Source organism: Ranitomeya imitator, chromosome 7 (genome assembly GCF_032444005.1).
Source record: "Ranitomeya imitator isolate aRanImi1 chromosome 7, aRanImi1.pri, whole genome shotgun sequence".
Classification (NCBI taxonomy): domain Eukaryota; kingdom Metazoa; phylum Chordata; class Amphibia; order Anura; family Dendrobatidae; genus Ranitomeya; species Ranitomeya imitator.
In genome coordinates this window covers 180,058,100-180,077,253 of record NC_091288.1, presented here as the reverse complement: position 1 = coordinate 180,077,253, position 19,154 = coordinate 180,058,100, and the positions used below count along the sequence as shown (strand labels likewise).

General features: G+C 41.4%; 1 protein-coding gene across 4 annotated transcripts in view; it reads left to right on the top strand.

Moving 5' to 3' along the window:
• SYT17 (synaptotagmin 17) overlaps window positions 1–19,154 on the top strand; it is a 79,047-nt gene that overhangs the window by 55,956 nt on the left and 3,937 nt on the right. For 2 of the 4 annotated variants that reach the window (XM_069734123.1, XM_069734124.1), the window contains exon 7: window positions 1,474–1,629. In XM_069734123.1, coding sequence (XP_069590224.1) covers window positions 1,474–1,629 — 156 coding nt within the window. Of the gene's footprint in view, window positions 1–1,473; window positions 1,630–6,685; window positions 7,349–19,154 lie in introns of those variants that run through there. The other 2 variants (XM_069734125.1, XM_069734126.1) reach the window with 2 other exon arrangements.

Below are 19,154 nucleotides of genomic sequence, written 5' to 3'. Positions count from 1 at the left end.
TTAATATAGGAAACTATATTTTGCCATTTATTGCTTAATAATTTGTTTATGATGACAATACAAGTAGCATACTGATGACAAATTGTCTGCCTGGATGAAAAATTGACTTTTTTGCATGTACTCATCTATTCTGAACCAGTCGCAGATCTCCTGAACCGAACTCCGTAGCCTCACCTTTGTGTAGACATTTGTTTTTTTGGTACTTGTGCTATCCATTATTTTTATGGGTAGATCATGTACCCATTACAGTGAATGCCTCTTTTCACATGTCCTTTATTTTTGCAGACTGATTGTCCACAAATGTATTTATTTATTTTTAAAAATGGAGAAAACATCCTACATTGATTTGTGTGGTGGATCAAATTCTCAAATACAAGGCAATGGCTCTGAAATTGCGCTCTGATGTCATCCATGTGCTGTCCGTACTTTACTGTTTAAGGCTACTTTCCCACAAAGAGCTTTTGGTGAGTTTTTGATGTTGCAGATTTTCTGCACCCATTAGGTAAAATAGGTTATTTGCGTTATTTGAAAATATGCAGCATAAAAAAATTCACCAAAAGCTCACTGAGGGAATGTCGCCTAATGGATGGGAGAATATAATTTTTTTTTTTCATATATGAAAAAGGGATGCAACAAGAATTGTAAAAACTGACACATGGTCAGCATCGATTCAAAGCTTGTTCTAGTGATCGCTGGGGGTCTCAGTAGTTGCACCCTCACTGATTTATCATCTATCTGTGCTGTAGATAGGTGATAAATGTGCTGATTTAGAATTCCCCTATATATATGTTTACAGTCATGGCCGAAAGTGTTGGCACCCTTGAAATTGTTCCAGAAAAGCAAGTATTGCTCCCAGAAAATTATTGCACTTGCACGTTTTGTTATACACATGTTGTTTACTTCCTTTGTGTGTATTTTTTTATACTCATTCCTATTTCACCCAATGGGAAAAAAACACATCAAAAACTTTGCAAAAATGTGTGTGTATATATATATATATATATACATATATATATAATAAATAATCTTTATTTTTATATAGCGCTAGCACATTCCGCAACGCTTTACAGTTTGCACACATTATCATCGCTGTCCCTGATGGGGCTCACAATCTAAATTCCCTATCCGTATATCTTTAGAATGTGGGAGGAAACCAGAGTACCCGGAGGAAACCCACGCAAACATGGAGAGAACATACAAACTCTTTGCAGATGTTGTCCAGGGTGGGATTAGAACCCAGGACTCCAGCGCTGCAAGGCTAACCACTGCGCCACCGCGCTGCCCCATATATGTGTGTGTGTGTGTATGTGTGTATATATATACTATATATAACTATATAGTATATATACTGTATATATATATATATATATATATATATATATATATATATATTTGTACATGTATTTGCTTTTCTGTAATCTGTGTAGTTATTACTTTATAATTATGACTAGGCTGTACTTTATTTTTGGACAGATCCATTTGTGAAAATCCAGCTGGTTCATGGGTTAAAGTTAGCAAAAACCAAAAAGTCATCATGCATGAGAGGCACCATTGACCCTTTTTACAATGAGTCCTTCAGTTTCAAGGTTCCTCAAGAAGAGCTTGAGAATGCCAGCCTAGTATTTACAGGTAAGCGGAAGAAGTAAAATAATAACATAATCCATAAGTCTAAAATTGGGGAAACATTCCCTGGTTCACTCTGATGTTTACACTTCAGCAAACTGTTTTAACACTATGAGGCTCATTGTAAACATTTTATAAAAAAAAAGAGGTTGATTTTTTTTTCTCACAACAGCGCCACCTCTGTCCGTAGGCTGCATCTGGTATTGCAGCTCAGTCTCATCAACTTTTAAATCAGACTGAACTGCAATACCAGGCGTATCCTGGGGAAAAGAGTGGAGCAGTTTCTGAAATAAAAAAAGGAGAATTTTTTTGTAATCTGATTTACCTGCAGAACTGTATTTTCATGACTATGACAATTGTATATTCACCCTGAAGGCATCAAAACTATGAATTAACATTAACATTAGCCACCTTTTGCTTTGATGACTGCTTTGTCCACTCTTGGCATTCTCTTGATGAGCTTCAAGAGGTCAAGAGGTAGTCACCGGGAATGGTCTTCCAACAATCTTGAAGGAGTTCCCAGAGATGCTTAGCACTTGTTGGCCCTTTTGCCTTCACTCTGCGGTCCAGCTCACCCCAAACCATCTCGATTGGGTTCAGGTCTGGTGACTGTGGAGGCCAGGTCATCTGGCGTAGCACCCCATCACTCTCCTTCTTGGTCAAATAGCCCTTACACAGCCTGGAGGTGTGTTTGGGGTCATTTTCCTGTTGAAAAATAAATGATGGTCCAATTAAACGCAAACCAGATGGAATAGCATGCCGCAGCAAGATGTTGTGGTAGCCATGCTGGTTCAGTATGCCTTCAGTTTTGAATAAATCCCCAACAGTATCACACCTTCTCCTCCATGCTTCACGGTGTGAACCAGGCATGTAGAGTCCATCTGTTCACCTTTTCTATGTCGCACAAAGACACGGTGGTTGGAACCAAAGATCTCAAATTTGGACTCATCAGACCAAAGCACGGATTTCCACTGGTCTAATGTCCATTCCTTGTGTTCTTTAGCCCAAACAAGTCTCTTCTTGAGGCTGGGGACTTGGATGAACTTATCCTCAGAAGCAGAGGTGACTCTTGGTCTTCCTTTCCTGGGGCGGTCCTCATGTGAGCTAGTTTCTTTGTAGCACTTGATGGTTTTTGCCACTGCACTTGGGGACACTTTCAAAGTTTTCCCAATTTTTCGGACTGACTGACCTTCATTTCTTAAAGTAATGATGGCCACTTGTTTTTCTTTACTTAGCTGCTTTTTTCTTGCCATAATACAAATTCTAACAGTCTATTCAGTAGGACTATCAGCTGTGTATCCACCAGACTTCTGCTCAACACAACTGATGGTCCCAACCCCATTTATAAGGCAAGAAATCCCACTTATTAAACCTGACAGGGCACACCTGTGAAGTGAAAACCATTCCTGGTGACTACCTCTTGAAGATCATCAAGAGAATGCCAAGAGTGTGCAAAGCAGTCATCAAAGCAAAAGGTGGCTACTTTGAAGAACCTAGAATATAAGAGATAATTTCAGTTGTTTCACACTTTTTTGTTAAGTATATAATTACACATGTGTTAATTCATAGTTTTGATGCCTTCAGTGTGAATGTACAATTTTCATAGTCATGAAAATACAGAAAAATCTTTAAATGAGAAGGTGTGTCCAAACTTTTGGTCTGTACTGTATATACTAGTGATGATAGGTTTAAACAATGCCAGACAGCAGAGGACAATTACTTCTGGCCTTGAAATGACATATTTCAGGCTTTTGCTGCCTGCATGTGTCAATCACCAGCGAAGCTGTTGGCTCTTACTGAGGCCTTTCAGCACAGAAAGTGGCACATATGTCATTACGTGCACTGCTTATGAAACCAATTGTGCACTATTACAACTCATAGTCCTTTTATAATTTGAGAAAATATATGTTCAGCAGGTGAAATAAGTATTGAACACATCACCAGTTATCTAAGTAAATATATTTCTAAAGGTGCTATTGACATAAAATCCTTACCAGATGTCGGTAACAACTCATCCAATGCACACAGGCCAAGAAATCAACTCATAGATGTCCATGAATTAAGTTATGACGAGTAATAATGAGAAATGACACAGGGAAAAAAGTATTGAACACATGAAGAAAGAGAGGCACAAAAAGTCATGGAATGTCATGACACCAGCTGAAATCTATCAGTAATTAGAAAGCAATCCTGCCACTTAGTGAGAAAGAATACCAGATGGATCAACTGATGGACTATAAACCAATATCTCATTGCCAGGGTGCCACACATGAAAAATTTTATGATGGGTAAAAACAGTGAGCTGTCTCAAGACCTTTGCAACCTTATTGTTGCAAAAAAATTCTTATTACTATATTTTTTGTGAAGGTGACAAAAAAAAAGCGATTTTGCAATTTCCATATTTTTTTTAATTCGGCATTCACTGTATGGGATAATTTAAGGTTAATAATAGTGTTAGATTTTATTACTGCAGACAGCTATGAATGTGGTGATACCAAATGTTATTTTTTTTTTAATTTACATTTTATTTTCATTCCCAGAAAAGGGGGTAATAAGAAATTTTATATATTTTCAAAATGTATTTCATTTAAAAAAATATATTTTTCATTATTTTTTTTACATTTTTATTAGTCCTCCTAGGGGACTTTAACTTGAGATTGCTTGTAGAATACATTGTGCCATGTACAGAAACATTAAAGAAAATGTATCCAAACCCACTGATTTCAGCAGAACTGGGTAACATCTCTGTGCATGTAGATTTGGGTTTACCCAATTACGTTTACCTTCAAACATAGACTGGTTTTGGCCTATTATGATGGATATTGCTTAGTACAAATAAGTCTCTAGATCCGGCCTTATGATCACATCTTCTCTAGTCTCATGTAATATGTTATTCAGTATGCAACAGCACATCGTCTTCCACCTGTCATCTTTGCACTGATGTCTTCATGGCTGGCAGTAAATGTTGTGACTGTCAGGCATCTGGCAGACAGGAATGTGTCATTATGTTCAGTCTTAGGTTAAACAAGGTGATTCACATTTAATGGATGAGACTCTTAATACCTCAGGGAGAACAACATGACAGCCCTAGAACAACATGACAGTCCTTACTTTCGGTTCTGTGGAGTTTTCCTGAAGACATCTGTGTCTATTAGTGACTTCTCCAAAAATAATGCTGTTAGGTGCAGCTAATTAATCATTTCAAAGGCGCCCTTTAAAGAGGATCTGTCACCAAACCAGAGTGGCCAGTTTTGCTGTTAATTTCTTTCCACTGCTTACTCAGTACAAATTTTTATGGAATTAACCTAGAGGGCGTGGCTCATTGGATTCTCGGGGGGGTGTTTTTAGGCTGCTCTGCATAATTACCCTATGAGCCACACCCCCATAATAAAGACCATAAAACTTTGCAATAAATAACTAGGCCCACGTCTCTGGAACCGTATGGAGGATTTAAATAAAATAAAAAATGGCTCCCACGTAATTTTAATAAACAGCATAGGGAAAACCAATGGCTAAGAGATGTTCATATTCTGAGAAGGAGCCAATAGCCATAAAGGTTCAAGGGCTATTAGTATCAGCTCACAGCTGTTTGCTTAGCCTTTACTTGCTAGTTTAGAGGGGGACCAGAAAAAAATTGACATAGGGTCCCCCTATAAAATATCACCAGCAAAGGCTAGGCAGACAGCTGTGGGCTGATATTAATATCCTAGGAAGGGGCCGTGGATATTAGCTCCTCCCAAACTAAACACATCAGCTTTCAGCCGCCCCAGAAAAGACACATCTATAAGATGTGTCATATCTGGTGTTAGCCTCGCTCGTCCCATTTGCCCTGTAATGGTGGCAAGTGGAGTTCATATTTGTGGGGTTGATGTCACCTTTATATTCTCAGATGACATAAAGCCCACAGGTTAGTAATAGAGAGGTCTCTATAAGCTTCCTCAAACTCAATGTGGACAAATCTGAACTCATCATCTTTCCTCCATCCCACAAATCTTCCTTACTTGACCTATCTATCGCAGTCAATGACATCATGCTTTCCCCTGTACCCGAAGTCCGCTGCCTCGGAGTAACCTTCGACTCTGCCCTGTCCTTCAAACCACACGTCCAAGCTCTTTCCACCTCCTGTCGCCTCCAGCTCAAAAATATCTCCAGGATCCGTCCTTTCCTCAACCCCCAATCTACTAAAATGCTTGTGCACGCCCTCATCATTTCCCGCCTTGACTACTGCAACATCCTTTTCTGTGGCCTCCCTGCTAACACCCTTGCACCTCTCCAGTCCATCCTTAACTCTGCTGCCCGACTAATCCATCTCTCTCCTCGCTACTCCTCCGCTTCCCCCCTCTGCAAATCTCTTCACTGGCTCCCATTCCCTCAGCGTATCCAGTTCAAATTGCTAATACTGACCTACAAAACTGACGAAGCTGCCCGGTGTGGTGGCGATACGCGTTGGGTCTCCTTGTAGCCCACATTAGGACTCTTTTTCCAGGCGCTATAGGCTTGGGCATTATGTCCCCTGGGTAATATGCTATCTCTACAGCTTATACTATCTTGGTGCTATTTTTCTGTATAGTGGCATGTTAGATTGTTGGTCACATGCTATTGAGGCACTATGCTGATACTTTTTGCTGCTTGACATTTATGTACCGTTTTGTACACACCTGTCGACTCTACATGCTAGGCAGGTTTGTATATGTGTGTCCCTTATCTAGCACTTGTAGTGCAGGGATTTGTATGTCTATGTGGGCTTTATACTTTTGCTATTTTGCATTCACACTATCAGTGGTCTGTTTCCATTTGTAGTACCCAGGGGAGTGCCTAGGTAGCTTGGCCTATTTCTTTCATTCTATGAGCAATTTGGTTCTAGGTTATTACATTATGTGTATATGACTCGAGTCCTATGTGGGGTACGGCCGTATTAGGGGCTGTTGTGTATAGCATTTGTATGCTTTTTAAGTGTTTTTATATGTCTATGTGTTTGTTACCCTTGTTTGTATATATATTTCAATAAAGCTGTGTATATATTTTTTTGCCATATCCTTGTTGTGGTGATCCCCTTTCTTAGGACCTTGTCTGTTTCTCTTTTTGTGGAGAGACCTACAAAGCCATCCACAACCTGTCTCCTCCATATATCTCTGAACTAATCTCTCGATATCTTCCCTCACGTGACCTCCGGTCCTCCCAAGACCTCCTTCTCTCCTCCACACTTATTCGCTCCTCATCCAATCGCCTCCAAGACTTCTCCCGAATATCCCCCATCCTCTGGAACTCTCTGCCCCAACACGTCCGACTATCAACCACAGTCGGATCCTTCAGACGGAACCTGAAAACTCATCTCTTCAGGAAAGCCTACAGCCTGCACTGACACCGCTGCTGCCTCATCACCAACGAAGCTACCGCCTCACCAACACCGGAGCTACCGCCTCACCAACACCGGAGCTCCTGCAACCCTCAACCTACTGTCTCCTTCCCCATAATCCTGTAGAATGTAAGCCCGCAAGGGCAGGGTCCTCGCCCCTCTGTATCAGTCTGTCATTGTTAGTTTGTTTACTGTATGTGATATTTGTAACTTGTATGTAACCCCTTCTCATGTACAGCACCATGGAATCAATGGTGCTATATAAATAAATAATAATAATAATAATAAGACACCTATCCATTATTAACCCCATAGTGATATTGTATAAAAACACACACCCAGAATAAAGTCCTTTATTTGAAATAATGACACAGACTGCTTTAATGAATCTTAATTAAACCATACTCACCAAACTCCTAATCCATCAAAGCCAACGTTTCCTGCAACAAAAATAAAATAATAAACCACAATATTCCTCAACTGTCCGCAGAGAAGATAATCCCTAATGTCCCATGACTATCCTGATGACTGTGAGAGCAGTCACTGAGCGATTACCTCCTGCCAGTGGCGCCGGTGGCCGGGTAGAGCGATCACATTATGTCCATTATGTGGACTATGGCAGAGAAGGTGAGTATATGTTGGTTTATTATTTTACATTATTTCTAGGAGAAGAGGGCATTGGGCATTTGGTGTTATGAGTGTAATTTTTTTATTTTTATGTGAATGTGTATGTAATTATATTACTTTTTTTTTAACTGTGAGACTACGTCTCCTATCAGCAGCTGACAACGGACGTAGCCCGATGGGAGCAGTAGTCTCATCAGTCCACGCCTGCTGACCTGTGGTAAGCTTTTTACCACAGGTCACCGCTGTGGGTCACAGTCACAGCTGTGGGGTCATGCTGACATCCAACAGCATGACCTCGCAGCACTCTTAATGACAGTCTTACCAGGGGTAGCGTTACCACGGGTCACAGTCACAGCTGCTGGGTCACGCAGTGACCAACCTTTGCCTTCAAAACAGCATAATTTCTTATAGGGACATTTATACACAGTTTTTGAAGGAACTTGGCAGGGAGGTTGTTCCAAACATCTTAGAGAGCTAACCACAGGACTTCTGTTGTGTATGAGGCTAGTGCAAATCCTTCTGTCACTTCATGTAATCCCAAGGCAGACTGATGTTTGGGCCATATCTTCACCTAAAGGACAACAGAACTGAAGATGCCATAATCTGTCTTGTTATGAATCCTGAAGACCTCTGATTTAGGGTAGAGTCTCACGACCAATTTCTCCACATACTTGAAGAACGTACCGATTATTCAGATCAAATCAGATTGTCATCAGGGTTTCTCGTACGTGTAGAGAAAATAAAGCGTATGTTCACTTTTTCCTTTCTGTCAGTTTGTGAAATTCAGATTCCATCCGAGTACGGCCCTATTTTTTTATGGACTCATAGACTCGCATTGCCAATTTTGATCTGACCTCTCATATCCAAATCGGACATGTTTCTGTTTTTTGCACCCCAAATCGGACATGTGCACAGCTCCATAAAATATTATATGTATGAGTGAAATCTGTACATATCATGTATTTTATAGATGCGCCTTTTCTGAGGCAGCTGAGAGCTAATAATTTTAGTGTGGGAGGGGCCAATATCCATGGCTCCTTCCTAGGCTATTAATGTCAGCCCGCAGCTGTCTGCCTAGCCTTTGCAGGTTATATTTTATATGGGGACCCTATGTCAATATTTTCTGGGGTCCCCCTGTAAACTAGCCAGTAAAGGCTATGCAAAACATCTGTGAGCTGATATTAACAGCCTGGGAATCTTTATGGCTATTGGTTCCTTCCCAGAATATTAACATCTGCTGTTTATTAAAATTACGTGGGAGCCCATACATTTTTATTTTCTTTAAAATTAACGGTTGCTGTTTGGTTACAGCCTATGTACGTTCATTCTGTTAACGCTCCTACATAGGAGGAGCGTTAACAGAACAAACTGGTGACAATGGTTGTGTGCACGGGCCCTTATAATGAGTCTGAATAGCACAACATGCCACGTTATCCTGGTGCAATGAGCAGCGTGAACAGACGCTATCCATACTGTTACCATACATCACCTCACTCATAACATTTCTATCATATCAGCCGTTACGATGGACACATTTGCGTTAATATTCTAGCTCTTTGCCTCTCATTGTGATCATTACTTTCTTTTGAAAAGTAGAGAACGACAAGGCACTGAACAAAAAGTAACTTGTGGATGGTGCTCAAGTAGGGTATCCATTATTTTCTTTCATCGGCTAAACTGACTTTTTTCTTTAAATCAAAACTTTGCTAGTGAAGGGCTGCACGTTGGCCGGCATTACAAAACCTTGCCGTTTGAAAAGCAGTCGCCAACTGCGCGCTTACAAAAGATTCCTGGAATGAAAGCGGTTTTGCAGCGAGTGAGGTGCTCGGAGCCTTGGTGGCCAGCATGAGATGCTAGAAGTAAAAATTAATTGCTTCATATTAAGGGTTTTATTGTGTGTAACCAACAGTGATTAAAGTCCCATGTTCCGTTCCCCTTAATGCAGTTTTCTTTTCAAAATAGGAAATGCATCATATATTTCTTGCTGTTAGCTTTTATAAATTCTGATTAAATATTTAACAGCAACCTGGGGCTTAGCTGAATTCATTATTTCTGAAGGATGCAGCTGACCTGCTTTAGTAGATTTCCACTTGAACTCTATTGTGTTTGTATGCCATTAGGATTGCACAGTAAAATCAAGCAAACCCATACAAAGAGCTCCATGAGCGCTCCTTTAGCATCGTTCCATCATGTATGGCCATGATAATTGCTTTATGTGCATACAGTGAGACGCAGGGAGAAGGACGAAGGAGCTTACCACGCTGAGAATGTGTGGCTGGAAATTTGGCCCGGAGTTCCTCCTGAGGGTGCCGTTTCCACTGGTGATCACAGGAAGGTAGACGAAAAATGGGGAAAAATTCCGGCACAACCATCCAGGGATAAAAGGGATTCTTTATTCAAACGTAATTAAAACACTAAAAGACGAGGCCTCGTACCTGACGCGTTTCAGGTGTATACACACCCTTAGTCACCCTTAGTGTATACACCTGAAACGTGTCAGTACAAGGCCTCACCTTTTAATGTTCTAACTACGTTTGAATAAAGAATCCATTTTATCCCTGGATGGTTGTGCCGGAATCTTTCCCCATTTTTCATGTACACACAGCCAAGGGCTCACCACTAACATTGATTCTATGGGCCCACTTTTCAGCTACCAGCAATTTTATGTGACCAATGTTTGTAAATAATAATAATCAACTGGGTAGTTTCCTAAATCAATGATGAGATGATCCCCTTCGCAATACATGTTGAATTAGGTGTACTGTGCCAAACACTAATATTTCAAGAGTGTGAGGGGCCCACCTTGGGTTTCTCCTGTTCCCCCGTGGGCCAGTCCGAGCTTTTGTACATTCATAATATCTTATGAATTCTAAAAGTACGCCTGAACAGCATCGTCCATTTTAGAAAACACATTTCATATCGCTAGTTGAGGAATTAACACTGTTCGAAACCTTGTTCAGGATCCATACCTCTTGATCAGGATGGAAGGAGTTACAAAGAACATCTCTTGTTCTGAGGGACCTGTTCTGCATTGCATTACACAGACAACACCTTGACTTGAATCGGCACTTTGTAATGCTTACTCTCTCCTGAGGTGGTTCTGACAGATTTTCTAATAAAAAAAACAGTTGATAGCTGGAAGTCCCAATAAGAGAACCGATTGTTTTACCAGTTTAGTGTCAAGGGATCCTTTTAATAAGTTGAGGTTCTCCAAAGTGGAGAACCCCTTTTAAATTATAAACTGATCCAAAAATCCTTCTACTCCATTATCAAGGTATATAACTAGATTATTAGCAAGAAATGAAGTGCATACAGTTATTAAAAGTTTGAGAAGATAGCATTGAGGCTTAGAGTACACAGTGACTTTTGGCCATACAACGTGAAAATCCCATAGTCGCACTGCAGCATCTTATCTAATGTATGTCAATGTGGTTCCAATGCCGAGCACCAAAAATGCAACTGTGATTCCGTTGTCACCAAAAATACAGAAGTTGTGCGTGAGTTTACCGTTATTGACCACAATATAAGTTGCGTTCAACTATGAGTAGTCTGTGATCTTGCCACTTTAGGGTTTTTTTTCTGCAATCTGTAAAATAGTTACATGACAGCAATTAGCAGACAAGTATTGTGCATATTTTTTTGGTCATGCAACTTGCCTGAGTCTAGATGTTCCATGACCAAAGTAACCTTGTAGTCCTGACCTAATTGTATGTCCTGATCTAGCGTTTGGTAATACATAATTAGTTGCAACATCACACAAAATGGTGTGTAATAGGTATACATGACATGGAGTCAACTGCAAAATGAATCCCATAAAAAGTATGTAAGAACCAGGGGTCAAAAATGTCTAGAAAAAGGACAAAAAGGTGAGTTGCGGAGATTAAAAATGTCCAGTGTAACCAACCCATAATATGAGATCCTCATCCTTAACTCCACTTAGACATAAATGTCTTTCCTCTTGTCCCAGCGTATCCAGTTCTTAAATATACTTCCAAAAATATATTGAATAATATTAACATATTTTATACTTATTTTGGTAGGAAAGTTAAATGTCTATAGAGCTGTGATCTCAATGTGTTCCCAACAATTTTCCGAAAACGCAGCAAATTCTCCATGTTCACCGCATTATTGATAAATTGTGGCAAAAAGCAAACAAACATGGCATAAAATATATGCTCACTTTGGTTCACAGGTTTATTTAAATAGAGTATACTGTTGAAATGGGTGATAAGTGGGGTAATAATAGGAAGTCCTATTTCTCTATAATATAATACACTCGAGCCATGGACTGCTATGTCCCAGTTAACCGTCATATCCCATTTATCTCATCGTTAACGTGTAAGGTATCCACATCCAGAGAAAGGTTCACAGCGTGGTATCTAGAGTATCACGGCTTCATTATTCGGAGGTCTCGGTACTGCTCACATTGTCCGAAAAGACATAAGTGGAGCTGAGTGATGACACTAGTAACTATATATAGTAGTGAGTACGTGCACCCACCTTATCACGAGGCGAGCTGCCACCTTATCGCGAGGCGAGCGGTGCAGTGACAGGTCCGTTATCTGCGGGGGATTCAATGATTATCTGGTTAATAGTATTTTGGCTACAGGAAAATCTTTTTTTTTTCAAATTACCCAGCACTTTACGAAAATGATAAGTTATAGTGGCTCTCCTATATACGGAGATTTGTAAGAGGGGTTTCCCTGTGTGACACACAGATAAAGATATGATTCTTAAAACAGCCTAAAGGGCTTCCATTTCATAATCTAGGAAATTAGGCAGTAGCACCGTCACGTCTGTGGAGTATTTCTGCACCCACTGTTATTTGTAGATATATCTCGGAGTGAAAAAAAGATGAGAATAGTTTCATTGACTGAATACTCCATCATGGTATTGCATTGGACCTATCCTGTTCTCACTAGGGTTCATCACTTTTACCTAAAGTTCTCACCACTTTGCTTTCATGGATGCCCGGTTCTTGGCACTGACTTGCACATGTAGTGATGTAGTGATCATGTCCTTAGGTCTTAGTCTTCAAGTCTCCAATGTCACTGCTTAACTTCCAGGTCTTTGTTCCATTTCCGATCTTCCCATTTGTTCTCATATTCTCTGATAATCCCATGGGCCTACTAATCAAGCTTTTTCAGTATTTATTGTATGTATACTCATGTTGCTTTCCGATGGAAGCTCCCTTGTTGCTGTATGGACATGATTAAATCTAGAATTAATTGGACTTTTGAAAAGATTCATGCCTACCAGGTTGAAACTGTAAACCAATTCCTTAAAACTTGGGTTGACTAGATTGACATCCCGCACATCGTTGACTCCTTTGTTTGGGTTCAGCAAGCTTCACCGCTCTTCCCTACTCTTGAAGCATTCTTCCCCTGGGCAACCCCTTTCTGATTCATTTCTCACTGTATTCTGTCATAAAATGGAAAGTAGGTGCAGCACCAGCAAAAAATTATACTGTGCCAAGCCCAATCCTCCAAATATATTTAAAAATGGAGGCAGCACTCTAATAAAGCAAGGTTAGAAGTAAAGTGACTTTTTTAGTGGCCATAATTGCGAAATTTCGATCCACCTGAGGACTTTTATCAAGAAAGGTCCTCATGTGGACTGAAACTTTGCCATTATGAGCCAATAAAAAGTCCCCTTATTTCTAACCTTGTTTTATTAGAGTGCTGCCTCCATTTTTTAAAATAATGCGAGGGGTAAACTGCCAGTCATACAATAAACTTGATAATCGTCAGCACTCAAGCTGCCGCCGAATTACATCTTCTGTGATGCAGATAACTGAGCATCAGACTAAGGTTATCCGCGCTGCCATTCATTTGTATAGTTCCACGTTACAAGCAACAATCGGAGATAAGAGCCATTTTAGTGTTGGCGACAATTGTTCTCACAAATTCTGCCAGCTGCCCATGAGGGTTGTCATTGGCCGCTCTCCACAAAATGAAGCAAAAATATTCATTTCTGGCTTCTATTGTGTTTCTTTGAAATGCTACTGGCTTTTTCAAACCAAGGACAAATGCCTGGCATGGAAATTCTGAGGCTTTACATGAATAATTGCTTCGTGTTTTAATCTACACATGAGGTAAAATATCAGCTTGTGTATCCCCCCTAGATTACTCATCTGCTGGGGCACGTTATAATTCAATTACGCAGGCTCTTAAGAACTTGTAATGCAAAGTAACATATTGGCTTGCCGTGCAGACACTGTGCGTCTGACTGTGAGTGGGGCACTGCTATTATGTTAATGTGGAGCTATGTTACCCTTGATAAGTAGACATGTAACTGCAAGGCAGGATCGGGGATGGTTCGAATAGGGCCCCTGTGCATGGGTAACATGGCGGTTGCTGTGGGCGAGGTACTCCCCTCCCACACCATGGCACACTACCTGAAAGAGGATCCTGGCTGGGTGTGTGGACTTGTGCTGTGATGGTGCTACGCCCGTGCAGACCACATGATATCGATGTTGCTGGTTTGCCCAGAGCAGATATTTCACAGTTCAAGGAGGGAGACCACAATTTGAAAATAAACTTTTTACTGAACGGGAACTTTGTCGGGAATATATAGCAGGTATACAGTCTCATGTAGGTTTCCTTTACTACTTGAAGCATTTTCCACACAGTTTCAATTGGTTCTCTTTTCCTTTTTACTCTCTTTACTTGTCCTGTCTCCACTGTTTCTCGCTAGGTTTCCATGACCCAGCTCAACTCTACAGTCCTGTTTTGTAAGATTCCTTTAGTATCCCCGCGGTACCGTGTCCTCTTTCCCCTTAGGGTGCCAGTATGGTCGGCACTTATCTCCTCTGATGCTGACAATCTGGAACTCCGGCTCGTGACACTTTAGTCTTCTCACGTACTCAGTGTTGTCTACAGTAGGCCCGTTACCTTCAAGAGTTATAAATTCTGGGCCTTTCGGTTAGGCGTCCTCTCCCAGGACCCGTCTCCAATAGACCACTCTGTCTAGTGTGTTCCTTGGTTTTCATGATGCTGTTTGATCCCTAATGTAGTCAAACAAACCTCTGAGGTCTTCAATGAACAGCTGTAGTTATAACGAGAATGAATTACACACATATGGACTCAATTTACTAATTATGTGACTTCTGAAGGCAATTGGTCACTCAGGATTCTATTTAGGGCTTTCTGACTACAGGGGGCTGAATACAAATGCATCAAGCATCTGCAGCGCCCCAGAGATCTGGTCGTTGCACTATGACACTCTGCCACTAAGGGGAGTGATGGTACGTCTGATGGCACTGAAGGAATTCTCCTGACCAGGTATCAGCAGAACACATTACACTTCACACTCCGGCCACTAGGGGGAGAAAAAGGCTTTATTTCTTGGGCCACTCCTCTCACTGGTAAAATTAGGGGCTGGGGAGGACGTTAGTCAGAAGCTGACTGGGTTGGATTCAGGCAACATCCCGTGGCAGGGGGTGTTGCGGGGAGAAGACACAGGGGGGTCCCTGTCAGGCGTGGGAACCTGGCAGGTGCCTAGCGAACAGAACAGAATGTTACGGAACCGCGCCTGCACTTCCTTGTGGCGGTATCCTAAGAAAGAGACACGAAGCGAAGGGTATTGTGAAACAGTGAGAAACGAGATCAAGCAAAAAGGAGCACCAGTAGGAGTCGTGCCGTGAGACCGAGGCAACATCCTACTGAGGTGCGTAGCCGGTGGCCGGAACACCGCGGGAGTAACTGACTTCAGGCCTTACTTCGAACTCCGCAGGACAGTTAATTATAGGTTGGCTGTCTACCTTAAATTTCCTAAGAAGACATAGGGGGCAACATTGGGAGAGGGGCATCTCTAGGGTCCCGGAAGACCTCCAAGCCTTCCCGTCATACGGGTGCGTCCTAGCCAAAACATACCTGGGGGACGAGAAACTAGTAACATCTGGAACAAAAGAGAGAGATAGAGCTGTAGAGAACGAACGAACGAGAACAGCAGTTGTGAGGACTATTCCAAATGCTCAGCAGGGTAGGACTACAACACACAGGCGCTAGTGGTAGGCAACGATTTCCATCTGCGAGGGAAACTCTGGATGTGCCCATCGGACCGGCCGGTCTCAGATAGCCCTGTTAAACGTGCTCTGGATTGAGGATCCTGAAGTCATCGGTAAAGAGACTGCATCCTTGTGTTCTTGTTATTGCCTGTACCTCACACCATCACCATCCACCTTACTGGGAAGCCCTGGGGACATACTTCACCTGTGGGAAGGTATACCATCCAGCTGCCATTCCATTACCCCAGCGGAATCCATAGCAGCGTTGGTCACCCTGACCGAACCCCACAGGTGGCGTCACGAACTCCTGACTGACTGTACCACCACCTTCATTGGACACCCCTTAGCAGGGTCGCGGACCGGGTTTAGCCACCGTGACAGCCTCGGAACCGAACCAGAGAGGCCCGGTACCGAAACGCGTGGCCCTGTGTCTGGGGGCGATCCACATCCAGTAAATGACACATCACTGGAATCAGGCTTTCTTCCCCTACATTATGCTGCTCTCAGGGTTTAACAGAATTTGACAGCAAATTCCTCTTTTTTCAGCACCCCATTAATAGACAAGTATTATCAATCTCGGATAGGTCATAGCTTTTTGGTGAGAGGCGAGTTTGTCATTTGGCACAACTCACCGTTAAATCACAATTTGTTATATGTAGTTTTACATAGGACTGCCGGCACACATAAGCAGTTGCACAGGTTAACAGTTACAGCTGTGATCTGTCTACAAATCATTCATTTCCTTTCAAGAAGTTACTATCACATCATTTGTAAAGCATTGCCATACAAAAGTTTTAGCAGTTTTTAGTAATAAATAACAGAAACTAAAGCCTAACAGAATTTTAGAAATGTATAAGTTTGGGATTATTTTTTTAATGTGCTTTTATAATTCATTAGATTGTGTAACAGTGCTTGTTATTATTTCCTTATATTGAATGTTAATCGTTAATCCTGTTGAGGGCAGCAAAGTTCTTGTTGGTTTCTAATTTTTGTAACCTCCCTTGGTCTTCAGGATCATAAAAAGCATTGAGATCATTTAGAATCAGCGCACTACAGACTACAAAAATACTAAATACTATGCAAAAAAAATGCTGTGAAGGAGTTAACCAGCCGAATAGTATGACTTATAGTGCAAACCAATGCAAATAGGTCAGACTTAAAAAAAATAAATAATAACTAATAATATTTTATCAATATTTACTATAGAATGTAATATTAGTATGCAAGAATCATTTTATGTCTGGTTTATAAACTCCGTTGAATTCAAATTACAGTCATACTTGCATTTTTAGCTAAGGAAGTTGTCCAGGACTTTGATGGCCTGTCCTTAGGATAGGTCAACCATATATGATCAGCGGGGGTACAAAACCCAGCACCCCCGCCGATCAGCTGTTTCCGGTGCAGGCGGCGGTCAAAAGTGCTCAGTTGTGGAGCTGCACAGCACAGCTCCACAACTGTATAGTGGCCGCAACTGGGTACTGCAGTCATCATTTGAACATCATTACAATAGGATAGCCAACTTTTGAAGTTATTTAGAAACTTAAGATAAGGGATAACTTCTCGATCATTGGTGATCCAACTGCTAGGACCCTCACCGATCTCGAAAATGGAGCTCATAAAACCTCCCTCTGGATAGTGTAGAGATCAACTATTCGGACCACCACTCCATTCATTCTCTGTGGGACTGTCTTTACTGACTATGCTACTACAGAATGCATAGATTCGGAGTGAGAAAGTGAATAGGGTTAATGCGTAGAGGATTGGAACGCGTCATGTGCGTCATCATGCAGCAGACGTTCTGGATTTTAAATGCTTTCCATGTTCTCCAAACAAATATCTAGAATTAGCTCTTTTCCTAAATGGTACAGTTACTCATCTAACATATTTGGATGGTTTGCACGCTGTGATGTACATAAACCCACGGATGATTATACAATGTCAGATTTTTGGCTTATATCAAAACCTTCCCACTCAACATCTGAGAAATGAGGTCGTAGAGTTATGAAATGTAATAATTTGGTAAAATTGTACAATAATAGGTCACTTAGTTGAAAACGTAATCTCTGAGGAATGTTTTGAAGCCTTTAGAATACATCTTGTAGTCGTGTACTAGATTTAGCTCAGCCAGAAATAATGTACATATCCTGCATATTTTGGGTGGTAACTTCCCCTCTTCATCATTTCTGTATCTGTACCTGTTTTCTCTGTAACTGTGTTGAGTGGGCGGACCCCTCCTGATGTGATGTCAGTGTAATTTGCCCAGGGCGGTAGCCATGGGTGAGATGCTGCTCCTCTACATCCTGGCTCGTTACAAGCAAACAGTGTCCCAATCCATATTTGATGTGCTGTGAAGTTTGCCTTGCACTCACTTGTAGGCCGGAAGCCTCAGCTGTATTCATGTCCTTGGCTCCAGGATCAGGCGCACACACATCAGGGGACACCCGGTTCATTTTTAACAAAATCAACTTTACTGGACAGTTCAAATACATCAGTCTTTAACATACATTATTGGGCACAGCACCCTCCTGTTCCAGTTCCATCAACACAGTACATTTTAAGCTTCTGCTCACATTCAGCTCGGTCTATCCCTACTCTTGATTCTCTTGTTAGCCCCAGGGATTCCCCAACTGACCCCACAGCATTCCCGAGATTCGTTACATCTCTCTCTCGTGGTTTCCCATCTGGCTTCCTGTGTATGGTCAGAATTAAGGCACACTCCTCAGTACCTAGTTCGGGATGTAGGGCCCAGACGTTTCCTTGCTTCTAAAACGATATGTACTCCATGTGCCTCCAGCCCACTGCACCTTGAACTTGATTTTCACACAGACCTCACACTTTCTCTAACTAAACCATGAAGTAGTTCCCCTTTATACATGACCAAGACACAAATAAGGCCCACCACTACCTTGCTTGCACTGTCACTGCTCTGGGTCCTAAACCCTAGCCTACACCTGAGATGAATGTACCAAAGTTACCTTAGGCATTACCTTGCAGCACCCACACAGCAGCATCAGTACCTAACACTGTACATTAGCCACATTTCACATTACACAATAAAATGCTACAGAAACGCATGTCAATATTCACATAACACCATTTGTTTTCTTCAGCTGCAATTATACGACCATCTCTGTCACACCTTTACATCATAGCAGCCTTGAGCTAATGAAATGACACTTTTCACTTGGGCTGATTCCTTCTTTTCTGCTTCCTGAGGCGCAAATTGAAATGGAGTAATACAGTAATCATCCATCATCCCTCCACATTAGCATAATAATGAATCCCTCTCCGCAGTGTACAATCACATATTACCTTATGGTAATAAATAATGATTATAATAAATCAATAAAATAACAGTTTAATAAATTAATAATGATACACCTATGCAACACTGGTGTATAATACACCCCCTTCTCAGAAATCCCCACTTTGACACACACACTGGCAGAGGCAGTCAACACTTTTTGTGCTGTCAATCCCAGAAGTTCTTCTAATCAGGCTGCATAACACTCAGATATATAAAATATAAAAATTTTGACA